At 39.1% G+C, this 27,972-nt stretch overlaps 1 protein-coding gene across 3 annotated transcripts in view; it reads left to right on the top strand.

Annotated features, from left to right (window-relative positions):
- Positions 1-27,972, top strand: part of DCLK1 (doublecortin like kinase 1) — a 352,049-nt gene that overhangs the window by 15,706 nt on the left and 308,371 nt on the right. For all 3 annotated transcript variants that reach the window (XM_047860719.1, XM_047860734.1, XM_047860727.1), the window contains exon 3: positions 8,240-8,586. In XM_047860719.1, the coding sequence (XP_047716675.1) occupies positions 8,240-8,586 (347 nt within the window). The remainder of the gene's footprint in view (positions 1-8,239; positions 8,587-27,972) is intronic.

Genomic DNA, 27,972 nt, shown 5'->3' with positions numbered 1-27,972 from the left:
GACTATCCCTTGGCTGTACTGTGTAGTAGAGCGTATTATTATTTTTATTTTATCTGAAATGCTGTCCTCTTTCTTTTCTCTAGTGAAGAATCTTACCCCCACTTCTGAGGTCACCATGAATTCCATTTCTTCTTTATTGGTCACTCAGTGGGAAGTGAGAAGTGATTTCTTTCTCTTCTGAGTTAGGGTTGCCTCGACCCCGTATTTAGCAATTATCACTTACTGCCTTGTGAAATCTTTTCATACACATCTTGCTTTCTTTTCATTTTTTAAGATTTTTTAAAGTTTATTTATTTATTTATTTAGAGAGAGACAGCAAGTCAGGGATGGGCAGAGAGAGAGATAGAGATAGAGAGAGAGAGAGAGAGAGAGAGAGAGAGAGAGAGAGACAGAGGATCTGATGCGGGCTCTTTGCTGACAGCAGAGAACCCAGTGCAGGGCTTGAACTCATGAACCACAAGATCATGACCTGAGCAGAAGTCGGACACTTAATTGAGCCACCCAAGTGCCCCTACACATCTTGCTTTCTTTTCTTCTTTTTGATGTTTTATTTATTCTTAGAGAGAGAGAGAGAGAGAGAGAGAGAGAGAGAGAGAGAGAGAGACGGACAGACAGAATATGGGCAGGGGAGAGACAGAAAGAGAAGGGGACACAGAATCTGAAGCAGGCTGCAAGCTGAGCTGTCAGCACAGAGCCTGACGTGGGGTTTGAACTCATGAACTGCAAGATCATGACCTGAGCCGAAATCAGACACTCAACTGCTCAACTGACTGAACCACCCAGGCACCCCACACATCTTGTTTTCTAAGCTGTTTTGAAAACAAACTCACGACTTAGGATTGTTTTCACTCCCCAGAGTGGCAAATTCAGATTTTGTACTTATTATTAAAGACTTAGGAGTTTGTATTTAATTTTTAGTTTTTATGGCAAGTGCAATTTTATTATTTGTTACTCTGTGATGTGCTTAGGAGAAATTTTTAGCGATGAGAATATATATTTTTGGGGTTCCAAATACAGGTGGTCATGTTGCTTTCAAAAAGGGTTATCAATTTATAATGTCCCTAGTGGTGTTTTCTATTTCTATTTTATTTTGTTTTTATCCTTTGTCATATATTTTAGTACCTTACATTTTTGTGAATTATAACAAGCTTTGCACATTATAGTAACCCGTTGTTCTGTGTAGATCCTTAGTCTGTTTTCTCTTTTTTATTTTAGTTTCCCCACTTTTCGTTTATATCAGTTGTAAATGTAAAATTTTGGATCTCTCAATTTTTTTTATGTTATTTTTCTGTTGCTTTGAATTTAAGAACTTGACATTTTCCATAGGCCTGACATACACATTCAAATTTTATTTTCTGTAAGCTTATTTTTATGTACTATTATATTATGAGTGACTTCCATGGAAGAATGACCCAAAGTACCTTTGGGGAATCTTTTCTCTTGCCTTTAATAGCGCTATCAAAATTGTCGACCTGAACCAGTGCCTTTTAGGAAGGTGATGAAATGTTGCTGTGTATATTTGAGATAGGCTCATAAAATACAATATCTAGAAGGCACTTTATATTTTATTATGTAAATAATATCTTTCACGTAATTTTACTCAGTTTCTTTTCCGAGGTCTCAATATATATTTGAGTCTTCTGCAGTTTTTACTATAATTCACAAGAGAAATTTTAATTGCTAGAGTTTTTAATGAGAAACTTTATTTTCTGGAAAAATTAAATTTTTATAGGTATCTCTCACTTAAGGTACTTTTAAATATACCACCTTTGGAACTTAAAGAAGTCCTAGAGGAGGTAGCAACCAGAGATTGGGTCATTTTCAGACTGAGGTTAAATGATGTCACATATGAAATTTACAAATCACAACTCTGAGCCACTGAAAAAGCTCCAGTAGTAGGGGGAAATAGGGCAAACTTCTAGAATCTCCTAATATGGGATCTTGTGGAGGGACACCTTCCTAGCTCACTCATCACAGGCCTGGTCAACTAGGAATCTGGGTACCACATCACTGTCAGTTTTCGGTAGTGACTTAGTTTATTTCTTTTAAGTGGAAATCCTTTACTTTCATAATGGGAGCCAATGGCCAAGTAGAATTGACTTTGCAGATTTTTAAATAATAAACTTTGTTAGAGAACATTTATTTCCATACTTTGTATAATAGCAATATAATAAATTTACAAATGCATATGTGATTTTTTTGAAAACCAAATAAAACATAGACCTTTTAGTATCTTGAAAATAATCTAAATTATTCCATTTCTCCAAGATCCCCCAAGTACCTAAATATTTCAGGGAAGAAATTACCATATTCTGATATTTCAGTAGGCATTGGTCAGTTCCAAAGATAATCTCATGCTTTATTTCCTTACTTTCTCTTTTTTTCTTTATCTTTGCTGAAAAGCAAATATGTTTTGGCTTTTGTAAATGCCACAGCAATTCAGACAGATGCTGCTTCTGCAGCTCTAGCTGTCTGTTGGGGTGTGTTGGACATCCAGAACATTACATTTTAAGTTGAGAATTGGTCTTAGCACAAAGATTTTTGGCTTGAATAAACTGGGACAAAACTAGCAGTATGATAACCACCCAGCAAATCATCATGTTCGGGAATCCCAGCTCTACCTCTAAATAGGGTGTTACACCATTTCCTTTAAACCGTGTGTGATCTTTGTCATCTTGCCATCCTTGTTAAGCTTCCCTATAGGTGATAATCCCAAACTGTCAAAGCAAATTTGGGGTTATAAAATTCTGGTCACGGATTCCAGTGTGTGTGTGTGTGTGTGTGTGTGTTTCCCCCAAACACCCAAGCAATTGTCTGTGACGGCAGCTGGATGTCCTACAATTCAACCCAATTCTGACACTATCTACCCAGACATAGCATCAGACTCCAAGGTTAAGGGCTTAGTTCCAGGAGACTGTCTCTACCACCCCCCCTCCCCTTTCAGCCACCAGTCAAATCCAGGTTGTCACCTGTGCTTCTGATGGGTTGGCTAACAGAGAAGAGGTTCCTAGGACCCCCGCTTTGATTCAGTGAATTTGCTAGAGAGGCTCACAGACCTCAGGGGAACATTTTACTTACTGGATTACCAGTTTATTGTAAAAGCTTATAATTTAGGAGTAGCCAGATGGAAGAGATACATAGGGCAGGGATTAGGGAAAGAGCTTGGAGCTTAAATGCTGCCTCTGAGATCACCACTCCTACTGAATCTTCATGTGTTCACCAACTGGAAGGTCTCTGAACCTTGTCCTTTTGGGTTTTATGGAGGTTTCATTATATAGGCACAATTGATTAAGTCCCTGGACTTAGGGTGCCTGGGTGGCTCAGTCGGTTAAGCGTTGGACTCTTGATTTTGGCTCAGGTCATGATATCACAGTTTGTGGGATCGAGCTCCATGTCTGGCTCTGCACTGGCAGTATGGGGCCTGCTTGAGATTCTGTCTCTCTCCCTCTTTCTCCCTCTCTGTCCACTCTGCCACCCTCCCCCACTCACGCTTTCTCTCTCAAAATAAATAACTTAAAAAAAAATCAGTCAATCAATCAATCAGTCAATCACTGGATTTAACTACTATCCCTCCTCCCCTCCCCAAGGTCAGGGAGGTGAGACTGAAAATTCCTACCCTCTGATCATACTGTTGGTTCCCCCGGCTTCAGTCACTTCAGTCACCCATCGTTAGTTGCTTTCCCAAAGTCTCCTCATTAACCTAAATTCAGGTGTGGTAGAAAGGGGCTCCTTATGCATATCAAGATGCCTTTATTTCTCTAATCACTTAGGAAATTCCAAGGGTTTTAGGAGCTCTGTGCCAGAAATGGTTTGAAGACCAAGTATATATTTTTTATTATAAATCACAATAGTAGGCCATTTTGCTCAAATATACTTTGGTTTTGCTAAATTAACTTTTATTTTATTTTTGCAGTATAAATTACACCATAAATTTTGAGATGGCTTTGTGTGTATAGGAAGTTTATTATAGTAATTATGAGGTTTACTGTATGTTTTTATTTTTTAATGGCCTTTGCCACTCATACCTCTGTTAGGACTTGAATGAAACCTATTGATGATTCTCTAATCAAGAATAATACATATCTCTTCAGTCTTGGCCCCATTTAGGGAGAGATTAAACACTGGATACCCAGAGCTATTTAACCAAATCAAGACCATGTATTCTTTCCATTCAGAATAATTACATTTGCTGATTTATGGTTGTCAATGATACTAGCACATTAACTGAAAAGTTATTTTCTAACAAAATCAGAAAATAAATCAACTTTAAATTAAGACAGAGGCAGTATCTCTAGTGGTGGGAAGAAATTCAGAGTTATGATTAAAAGAAACATAGTCAAAATGTGGGGTCAAAATGTGGGGTCAAATCGAGGCATCAGGATTTCTCAGTCGGTTAAGCATTCGACGCCTGCTCAGGTCACAATCTTAGCGTTTGTGAGTGTCAGCCCCACATCGGGCTCTCTGCCATCAGCACAGAGTCTACTTCTGTTTCTCTGTCTGCCCCTCCCCTGTGCTCTCTCTCTCTGTGTCAAAAATAAAACGTTAAAAAATTTTTTTTAATGAGGGGTCGAATAGTATATTTGCACAATTTTATAGAAGCATTTTAGCATAAGGAAACCTCGTCTTGTCTTCCTGAATTCCTGAATAGTGTAGTAGATTCTTTCTTTTTTTATTTTTTTTAATTTAAGAACGAGAGCATGAGTGGGGGAGAGGGGCAGAGGGAGAGAGAGAATCTCAAGCCAGGCTCAACACTCAATGTGGAGCCCGGTGTGGGGCATGATCCCATGACCCTCAGATCATGACCTGAGCTGAAACCAAGAGTTGGACACTCAACCAACTCAGCCACTCAGGCGCCCTCTGGATAGTGTAGTAGCTTCTAAATGACAGTTTGAGTATTGTGTGATCTTGGGTTTGGTGGCCAGCTCTGTCTCTCCTTTCAGCAGTTACTTTCCTTGTAGCACAAGATTGTTCTTTGTTGGAGTCTCACACCCTTCCCCAAGATTGTTTTGCTGTCTTTGAATGTGGTAAACCAGACAGAGGAGCCAAGTGACAGCACAGATTTAACACAAGTTTCTTCCCATCATTGTTACTTGAACCAAATCAGCATTACCTTCTCAAAGTTGTCATGCTTTAAAATTTTTTCGATGTTCTTTAAGGAGATGTAAAAAAAAAAAAAGTGTTTATTTTCTTTTTCAACAAACCCACTCCACATTGTTAATGTGAATACTTTAAAATTCCTCCCTATTCTTATTATATATTTTTTAAGGTTAAAAAGTTTGTTGTTGTTGGAGTGTCAACTACTCATTTTGTTTTGATTTTAATTATTAGCTTAGTGTATAAACTTACACATGATCAGACAATTGCGTATCTCTGATTAGCACAGAATTCTGACAGTCTGGTTTTGCCTGCTGTATTTTGGGCTGTGTGTGCCTTGTTGAGGAACATTTCGGGCATCGTCGCATTGAAATGGAGCCAAAGTGACGTCTCCTGGTAACTAGTTAGAAACAATTAGCACCTTATAAGACCCGCTCACTGATCTCTAATAATTTTGGTTTTTTAATTTTCATTTCGGGCTTACTGCACAGTCAGGGTAATGCAGCCCCAGAGCAGGTGTCCACCTGTGTGGTTTTGTATTTGAGATCACTTTGACCTCTGTTATCTCGTTTGATCTTCACCACAGCCTGGTGGGATCAGTGGCCCCCGGAATAGCCTTCATCTGATGGATGGATAAACTACCACTGAGAAGACTAGGGGACTTGTCCCAGGTCATGTGCATGGAGAGGCCAGGTCTTGAGAGCTCAGACTTGCAGTTTCCCATTGGAGCATTCGTGCTGTCTGTCCACAAAGCACCACTGTTGTTGCGACCCCCCACGCATAGGTTTTTGGTATCTACATAAATCTTGAGAAAAGCATAGTTGGGACCAGTGAAGGTGAATAGAAAAGGGGATTGCTAAATTTGTACTAGGTGTACGTCTAGTGAGATATAATGTATAAACACACATTAGAGTGTTTTCTAAGAGCACTTACAGAGTAAATGGTAACATGTATAACTGTGATTTTCTATTTTTGAAACCCTGGTTCCATTATTTTTATGTGAATACTTTATTCTGTGGCCTTGGATGCTTGCACTCGTAAGTTAAAAATAGGACAAGGATTTAGATAAAAGTAGATGGGCTGTTGCAGGATTAGTCCCAGGTCACTTTACCTGCATTTATGAAGGCTTTTTAGCGTTTTAACTATTCTCTGTTACAAAGACTTACTAACACACAAAAAAGCCATTATAAAATCTTTAACTTCAAAATACTTTGACCTAACTTTATGAAATATATATATGTATGAAATATATACATATATACATATATGTACGTATATATATGGGATCAGTCATTTAATGATTTATCACCACTTGTTACATATGTTACTTCTTTTTTGTGTGAGCCACATCTACTTAATAGTCTGATTATTTTCATTAAACCATTCTCTGTTAAGGAGTCATTTTTAATAAAAATATAATGTAATTAATTTCTTTTCTTTTTTTTTTACCCTGCTTTATTGAGGTATAATTGACAAAATTGTAAGATATTTAAAGCATACCTCATGATGATTTGATATATGTATATATTGTGAAAGATTCTCCCCATTTAGTTAACTAACACGTTCATTGCCTTGTATGTTTATCTTTTTTTTTGTGACAACATTTAAATTCTAGTCTCTTAGCAAATTTCAATTATAGTATAGTGTTATAACCTATAGTCACCATAGTATTCATTAGATCCTTGGACCTCATTCATCTTATATAATTACATTTATTTTAGAGTCAGTTTCTGAAGCTACAGTTTATAAGTTAACCATTCTCAAAATCTTTTACCTAAAAACAAATATGAATTGGCCTTCCTAGAGTATGTAGATCACTGTGTTTGGCCGTGTGTAGATGGGAGGAAAGGAAGTGTGGTTATGTTACTGGACTCTGGACTCGGGTCCCTGGACCTACCACTGGTAGAAACGAGGCTGGACCCAAAATTTAAAAGCACAAGCAAGGCTTTATTGGGGCAACAGCTGCAGTTGAAGGGAGACACAGTCACAACAAAGGCGTCAGACTGGCTCCCCTAACAACCAGGGAAAGTTTTAAAGGAACGCAGGTGGGAAAGGAGCCAAGTTTAAGCATGTAGGGGTGGAGAAACACAGGGACTTGGAGGTGGGGGGGGAACAGGCACAGTTGACAGACCATGCTTCTTTCTTCATATGTTTTGTTTGCTTGTTATGTCTCCACCTCTGGCTGTGATTTTTAGCATTGTAATGAGGTAAAGGTAACTGTTGGTCACTCCATGGTCATCCTGCACAACAGCCTGAGTTAGGGGTTAAGCTCAAACTGGTCTGGGCGGTTTGGACCACTAGAGCTTTTGAACAGGCAGTCATTATTGCTTGAGGGTTGCTATGCCCGTCTGGTCTTTTGTCTAAGTTAAGAGCTACCTTGGAAAGAAGAGCTTAAGGAAAAATATGGGACAGAGGTTGATGGGTACAAGAAGGTGAGCAGTAAAGGTCAAGTCTTGGGGGCTAGCTGGTGACAGTTACTTCACTTGCTTTCAGAATTTTACTTGACTTTACAAAATGCTTAGCACACACTCCAATCAAACTTATAAATTATATAGCCTTTTTTTTTTTAGATTTTTAAATTTGAGTATAGTTGACACACAATGTTACATTACTTTCAGGTGTACAACATAGTGATTGAACTTCTCCATACCTTATGTTAGGCTCACCACAAGCGTACCTAGCAACTGTCACCGTACAATGAATCACGTAGCTATTTTAATAAGCTGTTTTCTGATCCACTTTCCATTTTCAAATTATGTTATTTACATTATTACTAAGTGTAGGTACCTCTGGTTTTGAAGTTTTCTGCAAGGATAAATACCCCAAATCCCAGAGAATACTTTGTTTTGAACTCAGTTTTATTTATTTCTGAGGTTTATTCAGTGTCAGTATTTCTTTCAGCAGTCGGAAAATGAAGTAAGGGAAGAATGATGATTTTTTTCCCTCCTAGGATATCAATCTGCTGTTGAACAGAGCCAGATTAGAAGTAGAAAATGTTTCTTTTCATTAAATGTTAATCATGCTTCCATTCTTCAAAAAGTCACAAGTATTTCTCAGTTCTAGTAGAAAAGGAAAAATCAAAGACTAGGAAAAAGGAAATGAGTTTACCCTGGTGTAAATGTAAATATATTTCTCTCTTCCTTAGGAGAAAGCTATGTGTGTGGCTCAATAGAGCCCTTCAAGAAACTGGAATACACCAAGAACGTGAACCCCAACTGGTCGGTGAATGTCAAGACCACCTCGGCTTCCCGGGCAGTGTCCTCACTGGCCACTGCCAAAGGGAGCCCTTCAGAGGTGCGGGAGAATAAGGATTTCATTCGGCCCAAGCTGGTCACCATCATCAGAAGTGGGGTGAAGCCACGGAAGGCCGTCAGGATTCTGCTGAACAAGAAAACCGCACATTCCTTTGAGCAGGTTCTCACTGACATAACTGATGCCATCAAGCTGGACTCGGGAGTGGTGAAACGCCTGTATACCCTGGACGGGAAACAGGTAAGAGCACTGTTGTGGTATGACCTTGACTTCACAGGGAAGAACCAGGGAATTGGGGGATCCATGTGCCTTGGTGGGGGGAGGGGATCTGAAACATGCATTTTACTGAAGTGGAGGGAGTTGGGTCCTTTAGTCAGCAAATACATAGCTGTTGGCCTCAAACCAGACCGAGGATAGAGGTAGACAGGATTAACCATAAGCATAAAGTAAAATATCTTTCTCTGAAGCTTAAATGGTTACTCAACAGATTTCTGGGTTTTTTTTCCAGTTATTAATTGGTTAACATAATGGTGCTGTTCAGCCGTCTATTTTCAATTTTTTTTCATGTAGTAATGTCTTATAGCCTTAAGCATGACTGAGATGTGAACTCTGACCATTAGCAAAAAATCTCATTTCCTTTCTTTGGCCGAAATAATACTAAGAATACTTTATGTCTCATTAATGTTTGCTAGTGAGATTTATTTAAATTTTATAGATTTTTAAGTACTTATGAAAGGAATGACATACTTCCATCTGAATGGCTTTAAGAGGCATATTTCTAGAATATTACACATCTTGTATTGAAAACATAATTTCAGAATCAACAATGAAGAGGAGGGGTGTTTCTTTAGCTATGGAATGGACACCAGTTGACTTGGATGAGGGGACGTATAAATGTGAGTTGCTCACGTGAACTTAAAGAGAAGTCTTGTGTGGACTTTTATAAAGGTTTGCCAGAATCCTGATAGTGAGCTGAATATATATATATACATACATATATATATATATATATATGTATGTATATATATATACGTATATATGTATATATACGTATTTATATATATATGTATAGTGCGATTTGCTGGTCATTCAGAGTTTATAAATGTCTTTTGTTTAAGATTATAATTTTTAGCACACTCTCTTTCCCTGAAATTTAGTTTTTAATGTGGACCTGTCCAGGTGATTTTTAAAAATTATTTTGAGGTGTAATTTGAGTGATTTGTATGTAGAGTACATATTAAAATCAAATTATATTCATAAATGAAAAGGTTAATCTTTAAAAAAAATAAAAGGTCAATCTTTATTAAATAGAAGATTCATACAAGTTCTTGAAGGCTAACACACATTCAAATTTTATGAATTAAAAATAGATGCAATTACTAGAAAGAGTGTTAGTCATGAAAGAATTCCTCCCCTAGGGAGGCATTCAAATGCTCTAAATTATAAAATTCATTAGGAAAGAAGGAATATCTGCCAGTTGTTCATTTATATTCACCAGTATTCTGCTTGTCTCATAAAACTTGTCTCCCCTAAGTGTAATGTAGATAGGAATTCTGAGAGATGAAATTCTCAATCTTCTAGATCTAAGAGGGTGTTGCCTGAATGTCATTGATCAAAAAGTCCATTGCTGGTTTGTGAATTATAGCAACATAAGATAGCAAGGTTCACATTTAAACTTTGAAACCTTTCAGTGGTTCCCTTTGTAATGAGTTACTCAGCCATTTTGTAGTTCTGCATTTTTGTCTATTGGATTTTCCCAAGATGAGAGCTTACCTGTTTTTTTTTTTTTTTAATTTTTTTTTTCAACGTTTATTTATTTTTGGGACAGAGAGAGACAGAGCATGAACGGGGGAGGGGCAGAGAGCGAGGGAGACACAGAATCGGAAACAGGCTCCAGGCTCTGAGTCATCAGCCCAGAGCCCGGCGCGGGGCTCGAACTCACGGACGGCGAGATCGTGACCTGGCTGAAGTCGGACGCTTAACCGACTGCGCCACCCAGGCGCCCCTGTTTTTTTTTGTTTACTCTTTATTTATTTATTTTGAGAAAGAGAGAGAGAGAGAACACATGCATGCAAGAGCCTAAGTGGGGAAGGGGCAGAGAGAGAAGTAGAGAGAGAAACCCAAGCAGGCTCTGCACTGTCAGTGCAGAGCCCGACTCAGGGCTCAACCTCATGAACTGTGAGATCATGACCTGAGCCAAAATCGAGAGTAGGATGCTTAATGGACTGAGCCACCCAGGCACCCCTGAGAAAGAATTTTCAAGTGAGTAATTTGTCCAGGAAATATCATCTGAAAGTTTTCTATGTATTTGTTTCTTGCAGTCATTCTGCTGATGGTTGTATTCGGCTGTTTGTCTGTGTGTGTGTGTGTGTGTGTGTGTGTGTGTGTGTGTGTGGCATTCAGTTTGCTGTTGTAGCATTTCCTCTGTTGTGGCATGTTCTCTTCATAGCAAGAGTGGTGAAAAGCTGCAGACGAATTGGAAGATAGAGTGGAAAGAATATAAAGACTTTTTGCTTGGGTTCCCAGTAGGAACAAAGATGCTTCCTCATGGACCCCAGGAGTCTTTAGAATCGTTTCTGCTCCAAAGGGAAATCTCCCCCCATGAGAGGTTTGTTAGAGTAGAATGCTTTGACAGTCTTGGCAGAGACCAAGGCTTGATAAGCCTCTGAGAATGAACCAGTTTTCTCCAAGCCTTCCTGTGGCACGATGCTCTGCCATGGTAGAGTGGAACCCCAAGCCAACCACCATTGTACCCCGCCCACTGTGGCATTGAGGTCCTGTCCTGTCAGCAGGACCTCATCCTTCAGCTCACGGTCTCACCTCTTTTGTTTGTTTGTTTGTTTTAATAGTGTAACAGCCCTCGTATCATCTCCAAAAATGATATGCAAAACCCAATGACTAAAAAGCTTTTAAAGGTATTTTTTTTGTATTGAGGAAATATAATTGTTTAAAAATTCAATAGCTTGAATGCTTGAAGTGACATAGTATAGAACAAGCAAATTGTAAGCAGGGATGGCTTTTCTCATTGCCTCAGTCAGCTTGCGGATATACCCACGGGATGGAAACTGGTGACTCTGGGTTGTTTGACAACAGAACAGGGGAAAATGAATAGTGAGAGCCCTTGCCTGCTGTTACATATGTTACCCAGGATGGGCACTGGAGGGCATAGACCACATGCCGTTCTCACCTGTTCCTCCCATCACTTGGCCTCCTTGCTCTCTTGCCTTTGGGTGTGCTTTAAGCCCGAACCAAGAGTTCATTATACAGTGCCTTTTTTTTGTTGTTGTTGAGGTTTTTAGGCCGAGATAAGGAAATCAACATATTAGAAATGTGGTACCATGTAGAAAACATTTTGCAAGAAGCTGCAGTTTCCCCAGATGACTGTTGAGGTTCACAGCAGTCGGTTTGTGAGCAAACCCTATCCAATCATTTCAGCTCTGTTCTTTATTCAGGAGCATTGAAGCTTCAGTAAAGGTTGCTGCACACACCTTTCAGAGCTCTGCCAGAACTCTGCTTCTCCTTCTCACACCTTTCAGGGGACCTCTGCGCACGGTGTGACCAGACCCTTTTGCCAGCAAGGTTAGGAGGTCAAGGAAATGGTTGCCTTGCCTTAATTTCAGTGATGCATTATGTACTGGGCCTTGGTTAAGGGCACCCAAAGAAGGAAAGAGGGCATTTTCTAGCTGAAGGTTGTAATCATATTCCTTCTCTCCATATCTAAAGGGAGCGTGTGCAGGGTGTGAGGATCTTTTCCTTTTGCCCCAGTCCAGGCTCTGTAGATTGGGATTTTTCAGTGGGTTAGTCACTCACTCCGCCAAGCATCTCTTCCCAGAGGTCATTTGGAGTGTGACTACTTTTTAAGTAATTAAAGTAAACCCAAAAGGTACAAGATTTGCTACAAAAGATACACTTGTGTATCTCCTGGCTCCTTTTTTTGGAACAGCTAATCTGGCTGTCTTGAGCTGTTAAATCTTCCAAATCTGTGATTACTGAATCCTTTCTTGGAAATGTAAACAACAGCAAATCTTAGAACAGCTAGTGTCTAAGCAGACAATTTATACTATAAAAATCACAGATAAAGCATTTCCCAATGACCTCCCCTTCCCCACTGAAATATAGCAATGGTAAACTCAATTGCTCTTTAAGTAGAAAATATATGCATGCACATCCCCATAGTATCTCCTTCTCAATATTGAAGACCCATACAAAATAGCAGCATACTTTAGTAGCAGAGGAGAAACTCAGTCAAGGATGTTATATTTTTATCTTGCAGACATTTCACGTAGGTCATGCACTTTGTAAAATCCACCACTGCTAACATGCTAGAGTGAGCAAACAGCTTATTATCTTCCTTATACAAAACACTAGGAATCACTGAGCTAAAGCAAGGTACTCATAAACAGATTTAGAATGATGAACTGTGAGAACAGACCTCATAACTGCCGTCTCAGTCTGGGTGGCTGTAACAAAAATGCTATACAGATTGAGTGGCTTATATACAACATAAATTGATTTCTCACAGTTCTAGAGGCTGGAATCCAATGTCCAGATGCCAGTGGACTTGGTCTGGTGAGAGTCCACTTCCTGGTTCATAAACCATGCCTTTTGCAGTGTCCTCTGCAAAAGGACAGTCCTCTGCAGTGGCAGAACGGGCTAAGGAGCTCTTGGGACTCTTTTATAAGGGCACTAATCCCATGCTTGAGAAGTTTGCCCACATGTGCTAATCACCTTCCAAAAGCCCCACCTCCTAACACCATCCCCTTAGGCGTTAGATCTCAATGTATGAATTTGAGGGGGACACAAGCATTCTGACTATAGTGCTGTGTACAGGAAATTCCAGTAGCTGTCAATAGTTAATCAGTTTCTACGTTGTCTCCTATCTTTTTTTTTTTTTTCTTCCCGAAAGAGCTTCCTTTATTATTTTATTTTTTATTTTAGAGAGAGAGAATATGGGCAGGGGAGAGGGGCAGAGGGAAAGAGAGCGAATCTTAAGCAAGCTCCATGCTCAGAGTGGAGCCCGACTCAGGGCTTGATCCCACAACCCTGGGATGGTGACCTGAGCCAAAATCTAGACTCGGACGCTCAACCTATTGAGCTACCCAGGCACCCTTCTCTGTATCTTTTGATCATTGAATCCCCTTGTTTATTATAAACACAAAGCTCAAAAGATGTTTGTAAATGAGTCATACTAATTGCAGCCATTTATTTTAGTTAATTAGTATAATGAGCTTACTGGAATTCAGGAAATGGTAATATGATCAACTGGAATCTGTCAGTCAGATACCACAAGATGGTCTTTGATGTTTTTCCTTTTGGTTTTTCATACCTTATTCTAATCTGAAGTAAGAATGAAATGGTCCAAACTTGAGTTTAGAGACCTTAGGACATTGCTTGCCCTTACCAATTAACAAAGTGGTACACATTGCTACCACATCTGACATTGGCTAGAGCAATTAATGAGCATAGAAAATGTGAAGATCATAGGTTTTCAGATGAAAAGGAAGGGATTTAGGACGTAATAGGATTTGATTGGACTAGAAAATGATATTTTCTGTAGCTGTTGGTAATAGTGACTCCCCCCCCCCCCCTTTTTTAAAATAAAACTTCTGTGACTGCTCTAATTAACTTCTTCAAGCATATTTAAAAGCCTTCATTCTTGGGAGACAGATTTTTTTACTATATGATTTGGTATGTTATCTGTGTTGTGAAAGTGAATGGAACACCTTTTAGTTTTGTTTGCAATTGATATAAAAACACAGTTGATACAAGTAATTTAGCTTACACTTTAAAATGTCAAATTAAAATTTTTTGCAAAAGCTCAGAGCACATGTTAAACCATCTTCATGATTTGTTAGAGCTCTGAATTGATGGAAAGTCTTAGCCATTTTCAAAGAAAAAGGAGCTTAAGAGTAATTATGGTACTTCAGTTAGAGAATTAAGGTGTCCAGGATAGTATGTGCTATTTTAGGTTATATACCTTTTGTTGCTATTTAGGATTTATAAGCTACATCTGTCCTTACCTAGATATTAATTCCCCCAAATAGAGAAGAGTTAAGTCCTTTTGTTCCGGCTGAGCATATCTGATAATGTAATTAATTATGGGTTCCTGTGATGTATATTTTTCAGGCTTACATTAGTCTTAGCAAAAGTCAGTTTTCTGTAAATTGAATACGAATTTGCTATAAATGAATTCTAAGTTCCCCTGTGTCCTACTCTAGAACTGAAGATGTGTTCCTTGGCCCTCCTCTCTGGTATGCTGAACGTGCTTTGGGCACTTTCACAAGACTATGGACTTGGGATCATCTCCTAGAGGTGACTTCTGCTTTGCAAAAGCATAAAGCCCTGGTTTGGCCTGTGAGTCTCCTGTGCCCTCAAGGAGCATGTTGGAGTGATACAAAGAACTTGGACTTTAGAGTCAGTGGGGCCTGCACTCAGATTTCAGTCTGAGAAATCTCATTGGATCTAGTTTCTTGTGCAGGTCTGGAAAATTAACTTAGTTCCTCACTTTATTGATCACTGAAGCTAAGAAAATTCAGTACATTGAATTTACTTGTAATGAGGAAATCTGCTTAGGTATGCTGTAATTTAAGCACAGGTATGTGAAGTAACATAATATGGAGGAAGAACACTTGTTTTTATAGACTAGTTTCAAACACCTCATTTCTGTCCTCAACCCTTGGAATCTATTCTTCCACTGGGGAGAGTTAAGTCTCTGCTTTGTGTTATAACCATTTGTGCACTTGTGTAAGACAGAAACATCCTAGGGAAAGAAGACAATGCTTTATTGACTTCTATATTCTTGGCTATCCTTATTAGATGCTTAATATTTATTAAATGACATTTCTTTTTTTTTTTTAAGCTTTAATTTAATTCCAGTTCTTGTCTGTGCAATGGGAATAATAATAATACCTGCTTTATTAGGTATCTCGAGGATTAAATGAAATAATCCACATGACAAAACTCAACACTGTGGTAGGTATTCAAGTATCAGTATTTATTATACCTGAAAAGCTGAGGGTGAATTGTTTTTGAAAAATAAATCATATTTTAAATGTGTTGAAGGAATTTTTTTAAAATTATCTTTTTAATTGTGACTTCTCACATGAAAATGCTTCATAGTATAATGAGAACAGCATGGAATTTAAGATAAGATACTTATAAGATCAGATTCTGACTTTTTCACTCATTGGCTGTTTGGCCTTTTGCAAGTCAATTGAATTCTCTGAATCTCAATTTCCTCCTTAAAATTTTTTTAAAGATTATTTATTTATTTTGAGAAAGAAGGAGAGAGAGAACACAAGTAGAAGAGAGGCAGAGAGAAAGGAGAGACACAATCCCAAGCAGGCTCTATGCTGTCAGAGTAGAGCCCGATGTGGGGCTCGAACTCATGAACCGTGAGATCATGACCTGAGCCGAGATCAAGAGTTGGATGCTTAAATGCCTGAGCCACCCATGGCCTCTTAGTTTCTGCTTTAAAATGGCAATAATAGTGCATACCTCACAATATTGGTCGGATAATTAATTAAGAAAATATGTATGCAAAGGCCCTGGCTTGACTTATGGTAGGTCCTCCATAAATATTAGTCCTTTTCCTTTCTGCTGTCTTATTCCAGGCTTTCTTAAAAGTACAGGACATTTATAGTTGTATAATTTTGTCAATATAGGGTTAGTCATTCTGCGTTGTTTCCATTGCCTGTACTGTAACTAAAACTACTAATGACTCTATTTTTATCGTCCCATTTATTGTCAGTCAGTTGTGGATGTAACCCAGATATTATTTTCTTCACCTGCTTCTCTTCAGTTGTACCAGTTATTCCTTAAGGGTATCTTATCAGTGACCCATTATATCAATATAGTAATATTACCATTATTATTACCATCAGTGCTTGAACACCTGCGTGCCTGGTGCTCTGGGGTAGTTGCTATATGTATACTTATCTCACTGAATCATCACCACATCTCTGCAAAGCAAGAACCTTCTCGTTTGTCAAGATTCATTTCAAAGGTAGCCTCATCTATAACACATTTCTTGACTTAACTCATGTAGAACTGACAGTTCCTCTCCTTGGGAGAAGGCTCTGTTCCTGTCCATTGTAGATGGCCCTACAATTCTTGATTGTGCTGGCCTGTTGACAATTGTTATGCCTTCTCTTCCCCTTTAGACTTTACAGGATGAGGCTAGGGAAGGTATCTTCTTGGCTTCTGAATCTCAAGGGAGGGCCTGACCGGATAAATGCGTGTTCAATAAATAACTGAATAGCTAACTGACTGGGCGACTGACCAGTTTGTCATGTGCTACGCATTTGGCATTAGACATTGCTTCCAGTGTTCTGTGAAGTACGGGTCATGGCCATTTAGGAACCCAGTGGTCACCCCAGGCTGTGGCTGTGTGTTGCTATCAGCGACGGTGGTGCTCTCGGCAGTGGAAACTGCAGATTGTAAGGTGCTCATCATAGTGCTGTTTTCTAGCTCAGGCTCCTGCTTCATTAAAGATGCTAGGATAATTAAAAAAAAAATCATCTGCCAATTTTAGAGCATTTCCTCTATTGAAAGAACTTTTATCCTGTGGGAAAACAATAGATATTCTGTTAGAAAATTTTCACTGTCTGAGTCAGGAGAATTGCTCTACATTTTCCTGAGATTGCCTTAGCCATCCGGTGAATAAAGAGCTAATCAATATGTCCTATGGATTTAATAATTGGTGACAGGCCAATAAGAGATTCACATGAATAGCACCTGGCCCAATTATTGAGATACAAACGTACAGTGTTCAAGGGTGTTTGTGGTGGCCGAGGACAGTATGTTACAGCAGATTTTTCTGATTAGTTTAAATCCTTGAGACTAAATTATGTGAAAGAAAGCAGTTTCACAAATTAAATGGAACTTAAAATATCCCATTTTAAATCTGAACTATCTTGTAAACAACATGCCATAGAAACAAAGGGACAGATGGGAGATTTATCTCTTAATTGGCTTTTTCCATTACAGGATTAATATAGATCATTGTAAAGAATTTTGAAGTAAATGAGAAAATAAATATTAAGATAAAATGGCTCACAGTCTCATTGAGAAGATGGTACTCATTAATATATTGTCTTTATTTCCTTTTCTTTAAAAAAAATTCAGATCCTACTCTGCTTATGATTTGGTCTCTTGCTTGTCATTTCAAATGACACCCTATACATTCATGTAGGAAATGTCTTGAAATTATTAAGCCATTTCCTCTCTAACTTTGTTGCTTAATTGCACAAGTTGTCTAGTAGGCTTTCCTCTTCAGTGGCTCATCTGCACAGCCTCTATTCGTGTTGTGACTCATGGCTGAGAGTAGCAATGTTCTAAAGTCAGACTGAAAAGCCAACATGGAGCAGTGACTCTTGAGATGTTGTTTAATGCAACCAGTTATTGGAGGTTAAGAGTATCTCAGAATTCATCCTCACTGTCTAGAGCCCTCTTGGAAAAAAACTGTAGACATTTTCCAAAGCCTTTCTGATGAAAGAAGTCTCGTATTCTTCCATAAATACCAGATAACTTAGGTTTCTTAGGTCAATGGGAGCACAATCACCAATGATCTTTTATGATTCTTTCCCGGAGGAAAAAAACCCAGGTCATTGTCTTTCTGTGCCAGATCATTTCTGCTTTGTGTTGTAACCATTTGTGTACTTGTATAAGACAGAAACATCCTAGGGAAAGAAGACAATGCTTTATTGACTTCTATATTCTTGGCTATCCTTATTAGATGCTTAATATTTATTAAATGACTTTTTTTTAGTTTTAATTTAAATTCCAGTTAGTTAACATAGAGTGTAATATTAGCTTCAGGTGTACAATTGAGTGATTCACCACTATGCAGTACCTGGTGCTCATCACACCAAGTACACTCCTTAATCCCCATCACCTATTTTTACCCATTCGCTATATCCCTGCTCTGATTAACCATCAGTTTGTTCTCTATACTGAAGAGTCTGCTTCTTGGTTTGCCTCTCTGTTTGTTTTTTTGTTTGTTTGTTTCTTTCTTTCTTTTAAAATTTTCTCCTTTGCTCGTTTGTTTTGCTTCCTAAACTCTACATATGATTCTTGATTTTGATTTGTGGCTCAAATTCTGATATGTACAATCACAGGACTTTAGGGCTGGGAGTGCCACTAGGAGAGATTGCTCTGCTCTTTCTTTTTCTCTGCTTGGAAGACCATAAACTAAGCTCACCTTGGCAGGTAGTAGGATAAAATCAGCATTTTATTTTTAGAAAATCTCTTAGGAGGAAAATAACTCAAGGTAAGCATTATCTTTTAAAAAAGGTAGGCATTTAATGTATTTTCAGAATAATAGTATAGGAAGTGGTGTGCACTTTCAAAGTAATAGTATGGGAACGGATAACTAGTTATACAACAGAGACAAGTTGTAAAAAGCCCTGCTGTATGTTCAGGTAAATGCTTCACCCATATTCTTAAAAGCATTGCTACCAACAGTGGTCTGAGGACAGTGGCAGTAATGCCACCAGAGAGCTTGTAGAAATGCAGACTCTCAGGCCCCACCCTAGACCTACTGTATCAGAGTCTGCATTTTAACCAGATCCCCATATGATCCATATTCACATTAAAGATGAGGAAGCACTGCTCAGGCAACTAAGCAGTACAAATGGGACATTACTACAAAGACCTAAGGATGATAAATCCAGGCTGTTACTTGGTAGATGGAATTAAAGACTAATTTTAGCTTATTTAGCAGTTGTATTTGCATATCCTGAGCATCGATGTTAACATCAAATAGCAAGATATGCTCACCATCCACAATGTTCTGGAAAGCAGCCAGTCTCTTAGTACGAAATGTGTGCCCACTGCAATCTAGCCTCAATGGGCTGCCTGTGTGTGAAGGATGGGTAACTTCCTATATGGAGAATGATTGAAAGTTAAGAGGTTCAGAAAGGGCTGAGCAATTACTGTGGAAATGCTGATCCTGATGAGAGATTGGTGCACATGGCTGCCACAGGGTCCATATGCATGCTGTTAGAAGTTATCTGTATGTTCTCCTCAATAGGCTGCACAGATTTAATATTTTCCTTATGGTTTTTCTGAATGACTTCCATGGGAATGATTGGAAGTCATTAAAACTCTTCCTGAGAGTTGATTTTAGGTCTCCAACTATTGTCAGGCAGAATTCCTCCTATGCATGGGAAAATTCTCAACATGGAAAATGTCCACAAGAACATGGAGAAATTCTTAATGTGTGCAGGGAACGGAGGGTAACTTTTGGAGGTAATTTCTGGCTAGCATGCCTCAGTATTTAATGGCCAACAGTCTTACGTATCACAGACTCGCTGCTGGGAACAATGGATGGGGTAAACTGGTGTACAATAATCACCTAGCAATCAGAATTGGAGTGTTTTTCTTATAATGTAGCCTAGGAGGTTAAGAGACTGAACAGATGTACTCTACTCAATTCAGCTGTTGGCTGGCTATGATTGTATACTACTTAGGCAGATATGGCTATTTCAAATAGCCACACAATGCCCAGTGACCCCATCAACAATGACTTCTTTGAATGGGACGTTCAACTCTATCTCTGGGGTTATGGCTCCAAATATTGGAGGGAAAAATCTCTAGAAATAAATGGAGTGTCTCTACAGAGAACCAATAGAAAGTTCATTTTTGTAATTGGTTGATGCCGTGGCTCTGGAAAAATAAAATTACATATTTCTTAAGACTTTTCTGGGGTTGGTGTGCAATGAAAGGGGTAGCATGGACATGTTGACCATTTTGTCTTTTTAGTGATATCATTATTTTATTCTACAACAAAAATTCCTTTTTTAACAAGTTTATTTCTTTTGAGAGAGAGAGAGGGACAGAGAAAGAGAGAGAAAGAGAGAGAGAGAGAGAGAGAGAGAGAGAGAGAGAGAGAGAATTTCAGGCAGGCTCCATACTGTCTGTGCAGAGCCTGACATGGGGCTCGATCCTACAAACTGTGAGATCATGACCCGAGCCAATATCAAGAGTTGGACACTTAACTGACTGAGCCATCCAGGCACCCCTACCCTGTGTATTTAAATTAGTATATATTTCTATCTCTGATACTTCTCTCATATGGAAGGATCTTACTGTAAATGACCCCACTGTAAATGGATTCTGTTCATCTGGCTTTTCATTTGTCCTGTTTGCCTTATAGTTTGGCTTAACACCAGCTGAAGAAAGTGTGTCAGACTAATTCTGGGATGTAGCACCAGAATTGCCAGCAGATGAGCAATATCACATTGTGTAATGAATCGAAGCTTGGAAGATGTTTTCTGTTGAAACAGCTGGAAACAGTGGGCATGAGCATTGCTGAGTAATTGGCTTTCCAGTAAGGTACAGGACTGGAGATGTCCCTGGGTGTGAGGTTTTGTAGAAAATAAAATTGAGAGAATAAAATTGTCTGTATATGAAACCCAACCCAGGATAACAACATCAACAAGAATAGAGCAGCAGCTAGCATTTCTTGAATGCTTACTTTATTCCAGGCCCTCACGAAGTATTTCCCTTTTCCCATTTCAACAGAAGTGTGTAATCGATACCATTGTGATCTCCATTTTATAGGTGCAGGAATGGCATTGGGGGGGCGTGGTGGGGAGGTAGGTAGCCTACCCATGTGGTTAATGTGTGATCTAGGCTGACCTACACTCTTAACCACGATGCTGTATCTGGCTTTATAGGGTGTTAAAAAATGTTTTGAGTATATAAAAATTCACATGCATCCTTTTTTTTTTTTTTTTGTAAGAATGCTCATGATTCATTCTGTGTAATCTACTTTACCCATTGGAGTTTAAAAATACTTCCCTTCTGAAATTATCAAATCCTAGTGATCTGTCAATATTAAAGCTTGAGTGGGTTGCTAAAAGAGTAGTAAATGTTGAGAAAGCTCCTGAAATGTCTTGCTTCAGTTTCTTCTCAGTTTGTCTTCCTATTTTCATTGTTAGTTATGAAATCAATCCATTTCCAGTAACTTTTAAAAACATTTAAGACTGTTTTTTTAAGCTGTCATAGAGATTTCTATTCCCAACAATGGAAAAAGAACATTCTTAATGTAACTCATCACCAAAAAGTACAACTCTTTTATAGAATGGGATTATTGCTGAATTTTTACATACGCCAACTTGAAAAAATATTTATAGCTTCATTAAGGTATAACTTATATACTATAACATTTACTCATTGTAAGTGTACTTTTCAATGACTTTTTTTTTTTAATTTTTTTTTTAACATTTATTTATTTTTGAGACAGAGAGAGACAGAACATGAACGGGGGAGGGGCAGAGAGAGAGGGAGACACAGAATCGGAAGCAGGCTCCAGGCTCTGAGCCATCAGCCCAGAGCCTGACGCGGGGCTCGAACTCATGGACCGTGAGATCGTGACCTGAGCTGAAGTCGGACGCTCAACCGACTGAGCCACCCAGGCGCCCCTCAATGACTTTTAATAAACATAGTAGTGCAGCCATTACCACATCCAGTGTTAGGACACTTTTACCACAAGAGGTTCCTCATATGCCCACTTGCTGTCATTGCTCACTCCCACCTCCAGCCCAGCAACCACTGATCTGCTTTTAAATTGTCTCAGCTTTTTTCCCCATAAATGTTCTGTTTTTATTTATTTTGTGAGAGAGGGAGAGGGAGAGGGAGAATCCCGAGCGGGCTCCACATTGTCAGCACAGAACCCTATGTGGGGCTCGATCCCAGAAACCGAGATAGTGACCAGAGCCAAGACCGAGAGCCGGATGTTAACCGACTGAGCCACTCAGGTACCCCAGATTGCCTCAGCTTTTAAATATTGACCTCATCTTTCAATATGCATTTCATAAAAGACTCACTTTTACCCCTGAAGTCATGTGTATAATTACGGATTTACCAAGTACATCATTCTTTAACCTTTTACTGTGATTTTCATCCTCTGCAGCTCAGTGTGAATAGTCCTGGGTTTCACTGAGGTTTTATAAGTAACTTACAGCAGAGAAGATTATGCAGCCCGTTTTAGCACAGTGAACCACTTATTATCTTTGCACTCTTTGCACATATGGCATTTCTGAATTAATTCCAAACTTAGGCAACTAAGAGGAAAAACATTGAATGTTCATGGCAGGATGGAGTATTACTTGATGCCCTCCAGTGCCCCATGGGTGCGCCTCCAGGGTCTGCTCTGCACTCCTGCCTTCTGCATGCTCATTTGGCAACACTTTGCTACAGTCCAAAATACCATTTATAGGCTGATTAGATTGCAATTATATTAACATATTTTAAGCTGCATATCTTTTTGCTCTTCATAGTTAAAATACGCTTTCCATGTGCTCTGTTTCTTGGGTGAGATGCAATTATTTTGTGATCTCTTTCTTCCCCTCTTCATGGTGGTTTTCCCTCTTGTCCTTTTATCACTTTACTATTCAAGATCTTTGAGGACTTTTTTATTACTTGGTTCTCTCTTAAGGAAGGAGACTTCATTGTGAATTCCAATATCCTGCCCTACAGTAAAGCTGCACCTGGGGAGATTCTGTTCATTGAACCATCGTTGAATGCCTTTGTAATTCAGTGTTCAGCTGCTACTGGCTTTTGGAGTCAAGAGAGATTTATATACTCACTATAATATTTACATACATATATTTATATCATGTATTGCTGTTCAAGGGCATCTCTAAACCCAAAACAAGTCTTAGTCTCCCTGTGAGGCTTCTCACAGGGTGGGGGAGAGAAGTTGGTGCCTGGCCAAGATCCAAACGTCCTGGGCTCATTTCTAGGCACGATCTTGAGGTTGATGAGACATTCAGGTTGCTGTCTAGGATTTTTTCACCTTCTTACCTTCTTCTTGGTGATCTGCCCATCCACAGAACCAAAGGATATATAGTGGTAGACAGCTACATTGGAGAGAATCTTATATAGAAAACCCTTTACAGACGCACCTGGGTGGCTCAGTTCGTTGAGCATCTGACTTCAGCTCAGTTCATGATCTCACAGTTGGTGGATTGAAGCCCCACATTTGGCTTGCTGCTGTCAGCTCAGAGCCTGCTTAGGATCCTCTGTTACTCTTTCTCTTTGCCCCTCCCCCACTCACGTGTGTGTGTGCATGTGTGTGTGCGTGCACACGCGCCCGTGTGTGCTCTCTCTCAAAAATAAATAAACATTTAAAAAAAAGTAAAACCCTTTACCACTGGTTTACAGTTTTTAAGGCCCCCCTTTATTGGCCAGTTCTCTTACATACTAAGCTGGATGGTCTTTATTATAATTCCCTTTAACTGAAGCTAAACAACAAAGAACAACAATAACAAAATGAAAAAAAAGGACTAATTCCAGTGATTTAAAGCAAATCAAACCCGTGTATCTTTAACTGAGTTTTTCTTGTTTCATCTGCAACAGTAACTCTTAAATTTGGGGATCACATTCCCCTTTGAGACTGTTATGAATACTGTGACCTGGGAACACCAGCCCCAAGAGAGCCGCACTTCACAGGGGAGGTGGCACTTAATTTTTCTATAACGTGCTTATCAGTGTTCAGTCTTTTATTTATGCATCCTTTTTTTTTAAAAAAAATTTTTTTTTCAACGTTTATTTTATTTTTTGGGACAGAGAGAGACAGAGCATGAACGGGGGAGGGGCAGAGAGAGAGGGAGACACAGAATCGGAAACAGGCTCCAGGCTCTGAGCCATCAGCCCAGAGCCTGACGCGGGGCTCGAACTCACGGACTGCGAGATCGTGACCTGGCTGAAGTCGGATGCTTAACCAACTGCGCCACCCAGGCGCCCCTATTTATGCATCCTTTTTGGGGAGTTTATGTTTTTGATATTTACTCATCCAGTGACATACATCAAATCTTGTTTTAGGTCACTTTTAATTTCCTTGCATTTAGTAATGATTTCCTGAATGCAACTAGGAGATTGAGCCCAGAAAGAGAGATGAGAGGGTAAATTGCACCACTTTTAGTCTTGCATGCCTTTGGTTACCCAAAGAAATTTCTGGTTCTTGACAAAACATTTCCTATTCACAGAGGGATTATTCAGTTCAGTTGGGTATTGGTTTGCTTTCTTTCACTTCTTTTTTTTTTTTTTTAAGTTTTTATTTGTTGAGAGAGAGAGAGAGAGAGAGCATGCAGCATGAGTGGGAGAGGGGCAGAGAGAGAGAGAATCCCAAGCAGGTTCCACTGTCATCATAAGGCACCTGACTCAGGGCTCAATCTCTCGAACCGTGAGATCATGACCCGGGCTGAAATCAGGAGTTGGTTGCTTAACCTGCTGAGTCACCCAGGGGTCCCTTTCATTTGCTTCTTCATCAAAACAAAAAATTTTGTGCTTCTGTACAAAGGAAGACACAACATAGGCTCCTTCTTCATACCGTCTCTGCTTTTTCTTTTACTTTTTCTTTCACACTTTAATTTTTCCCTCTCTTTTGAGCCCTTAGTTTGTTTGAGATCGTCTCATCTTTCTCCTCATAGAATTCTTTCACTTCTAGGAAATCATATTTCTGGCCTTAAGTACCCCCCCCCCCCTTTTTGTTTTTTACAGCAGATGTTCTCCAGGGCTCTTCATTTTGTCCTGGACAACACACTTTGAAAATGGTTAAGTGCTTCCTAGCTGATGCTTCTGGAAGCCCTTAGGGAGCTCGTGAATGTGTTCCAGTAAAGACGTTTGTTTTAATGTCTTAAAAAAAATGCAAACATGTTTGCTGCTTAAAAACTTTACCCTTAAAAAGGAATCAATTTTCGGGGCACCTAGGTGGCTTAGTTGGTTAAGCGTCAGACTTCGGCTCAGGTCATGGTCTCACGGCTCGTGAGTTCGAGCCCTGCATCGGGCTCTGTGCTGACAGCTCAGAGCCTGGAGCCTGCTTGGGATTCTGTGTCTCCCTTTCTCTCTCTCTACCCCTCCTCCACTCATGCTCTGTCTCTCTCTGTTTCAAAAATAAATAAAGATTAAAAAATTAAAAAAAAACAAACAAACAATTTTAGAGCCGCCGAGTGCGTGTCGGGTAGCCTTGCATAGCAGTTAGCGGAGATCAGGGAAGAGTCCTCATGACCTGTTTCTGAGTTGGCTTATGATTCAGCGAACTACTATGAGTTTTCGACCATATAGCTTTGAACTGGCTTTGTTCCAAGCCATATATTGTTAAATTTATATTCATAATGAACTATTGGTTAAGTATAGAAAGTTAGTAAGGAGCAGAATATAAAGCGACGATAATGCCACTTTTTATATAGTACACTGAGGTGTTTTGAGTACTTTAGAAAGTAACATTCAAAAGGAAATGTAATGATAGTTTTATCCAGTTTAATTTTTATTTGCTGAGATTAAAACTGTTGGCTTTGACCATTATTAAATAGGATGATATTTTTTGGTACAAAATGTAAATTAGTTCATAAAGGCAGATTTTTGTTTTTTTGTAACATATATTTTAATTTGTCCCCATTTTAATACAGAGCTAACTCTTATACGAAACAAGATAGAATCATTTTTCGTGATCAATTATGTATTTGCCTTCCACATTAAAGTTACTTTGAAACATGTACCACAGGTTGGTTGGGAAGAACAAACTTTGTCTTCATATTTCATAAATATCCAAATTCTAGTGTCATTTGTTATTTACATGAAAACATTTTATTTAAAATAACAACCATTCAAAAATATCAAAATTATTTAAACATTTTTTAGGGTGTTCAAGAGGTTGAATAGTTCTAGAAAGAGATTCCTGGGGGAAAATGGGTTGGTACATGGTAATTCTTTATAGAGAGGTGATTGAATGTTGGGGACTTAATAACACCTTGGGCATATCTTGGACCTCAGTGTCTCTAACATGGTACTTTGATTCTATCAGATATTTGGTAAATGTTTATTCATTAAAGGCATTTACATTTGACATGCGATACCTTAATCATATAGTACTGTTTTTATTTAAAAAATGGAAGTCATACTACAATATATGGAAAGTTAACTAGGTGGCTGGTAGCCGATATGGGAACCCTCAGCTGCAAGATTCATTATAGCAAGATATTCTTCCACAGATCCCAAGACCCAGTGTTAGTGAATGAGGTATTGGTTTTATACATGTGGTGACTTTGTCAGTCTTTTGTTTTTCTTAAAGTTTATTTATTTATTTGGAGACAGAAAGAGAGAGAGAGAAGGAGAGCACAAGGGAAGGGCAGAGAGGGAGGGAAAGAGAGAGAGAACACGCACAGGCTCCGTGCTATCAGCATGGAGACTGACATCGGGCTGGAACCCACGAACCATGAGATCATGGCCTGAGCCCAAACCAAGAGTCAGAGGCTTAATCAGCTGAGCCACCCAGGCACTCCTGACTTCTAAATGAAAAATATACCTACTTTATTATTCCAACTTGCCAATCTTTTCCAAATAAGGTACACTGCCAACTTTAAAAGTCAGCTATGTGGGCACTCCTGCCTCCACTGTTTTTAAGTAACAGTAATGTAAACCAATTACATATTTAAGGTTTGATATAGAAGTTAAGAATTTCATTATAGAATTTCGGGTCTGATTAGATGTGGACAAGGAGAGGGAGAAGTGAAGAAGATGAAAGGGAAAGAAAAGGCAACTCCGGTGAATGAAGGCTCTGCTTTAGGCCGTAAAGTGGAGAGCGGTGGTAGTAAAAGGTACATAGTAGAATATGCATAAGACCTGCTGACACATGGTCAGCAATTTGCTGTGTGCTAGAGACTCTGTTAAATGCTTCATATGCATTATTAAATTAAATCTCCCACTAACCTGATGAGGCAAGTTCTGTTTTTTTTCTCTAGATAGATGAGGAAACCAAACTTTAGATGGGTTGTATATCATACATTCAATATAACACAATTAGAAAATAACTTAAGACCCAGAACTCTACGTACCCTTGCCTTCCAGTGGGGAAAATGAAGCAGGCTTGGAGTTGTGTATAGTCAATGGTATCACATGCTGCCAAGTGATTAAACAAAATAAAGTCTGCAGAATATTGGCAAGTAGCACAGATAGAGGACATTCTAGGCAGAGGGAACAGTGTGTGGTAAAAGCCTGGGGTAGGAAAGCACAGGGTTGACCTAGAATGATGATGGCCGTATTGGATTTGGGGAGGGTTGCTCTCAAGGATATAAGAAATAGGAAGATAGTGAAGTAAGAAAAAGTAGGTGGAACGGGATAGCAGTGGGGAGGCATGGGTAGGTCGTGGTGAGAATGGGAAGAGGGATCCGGATGAATAAGACGTAGCAACTTTCTTAGTGTCTATGTTGGGTGCTTTATCATATGGAACACTTCACATTAGGAGAGGTGGCTGTTTTCCTTATCGACCCCAATTTACGTATTACACATATATGTAACTGGGAAGTGTGGTGACTGAAAGAAATTTTCTAGATTCACTTTATAAACATACAGAGAAGCAAACAGAAAATGTTACTCTGAAGTTTGGGTTGGCATTTTCCATTTTTATGGCCAAATATAGATGAGACATCTCTGTAATTAGACAGTGAGCAGCCCTGTCAGGCAATAGATACAACATCTCCAGCTGTAAGAATTTTTTTTAATGTTTAGTTTTGAGAGTGAGAGAGAGTATGCACTGTGCATGAACAGGAGAGGGGCAGAGAGAGAGAGACAGACAGAATCTGAAGCAGGCTCCATGCTGTCAGCACAAAGCTCCAATGT

The sequence above is a fragment of the Prionailurus viverrinus genome, chromosome A1 (assembly GCF_022837055.1).
Source record: "Prionailurus viverrinus isolate Anna chromosome A1, UM_Priviv_1.0, whole genome shotgun sequence".
NCBI classification, from domain to species: Eukaryota; Metazoa; Chordata; class Mammalia; order Carnivora; family Felidae; genus Prionailurus; species Prionailurus viverrinus.
The sequence above is the reverse complement of the archived record's forward strand: the minus strand, read 5'-3'. Positions and strand labels throughout refer to the sequence as shown.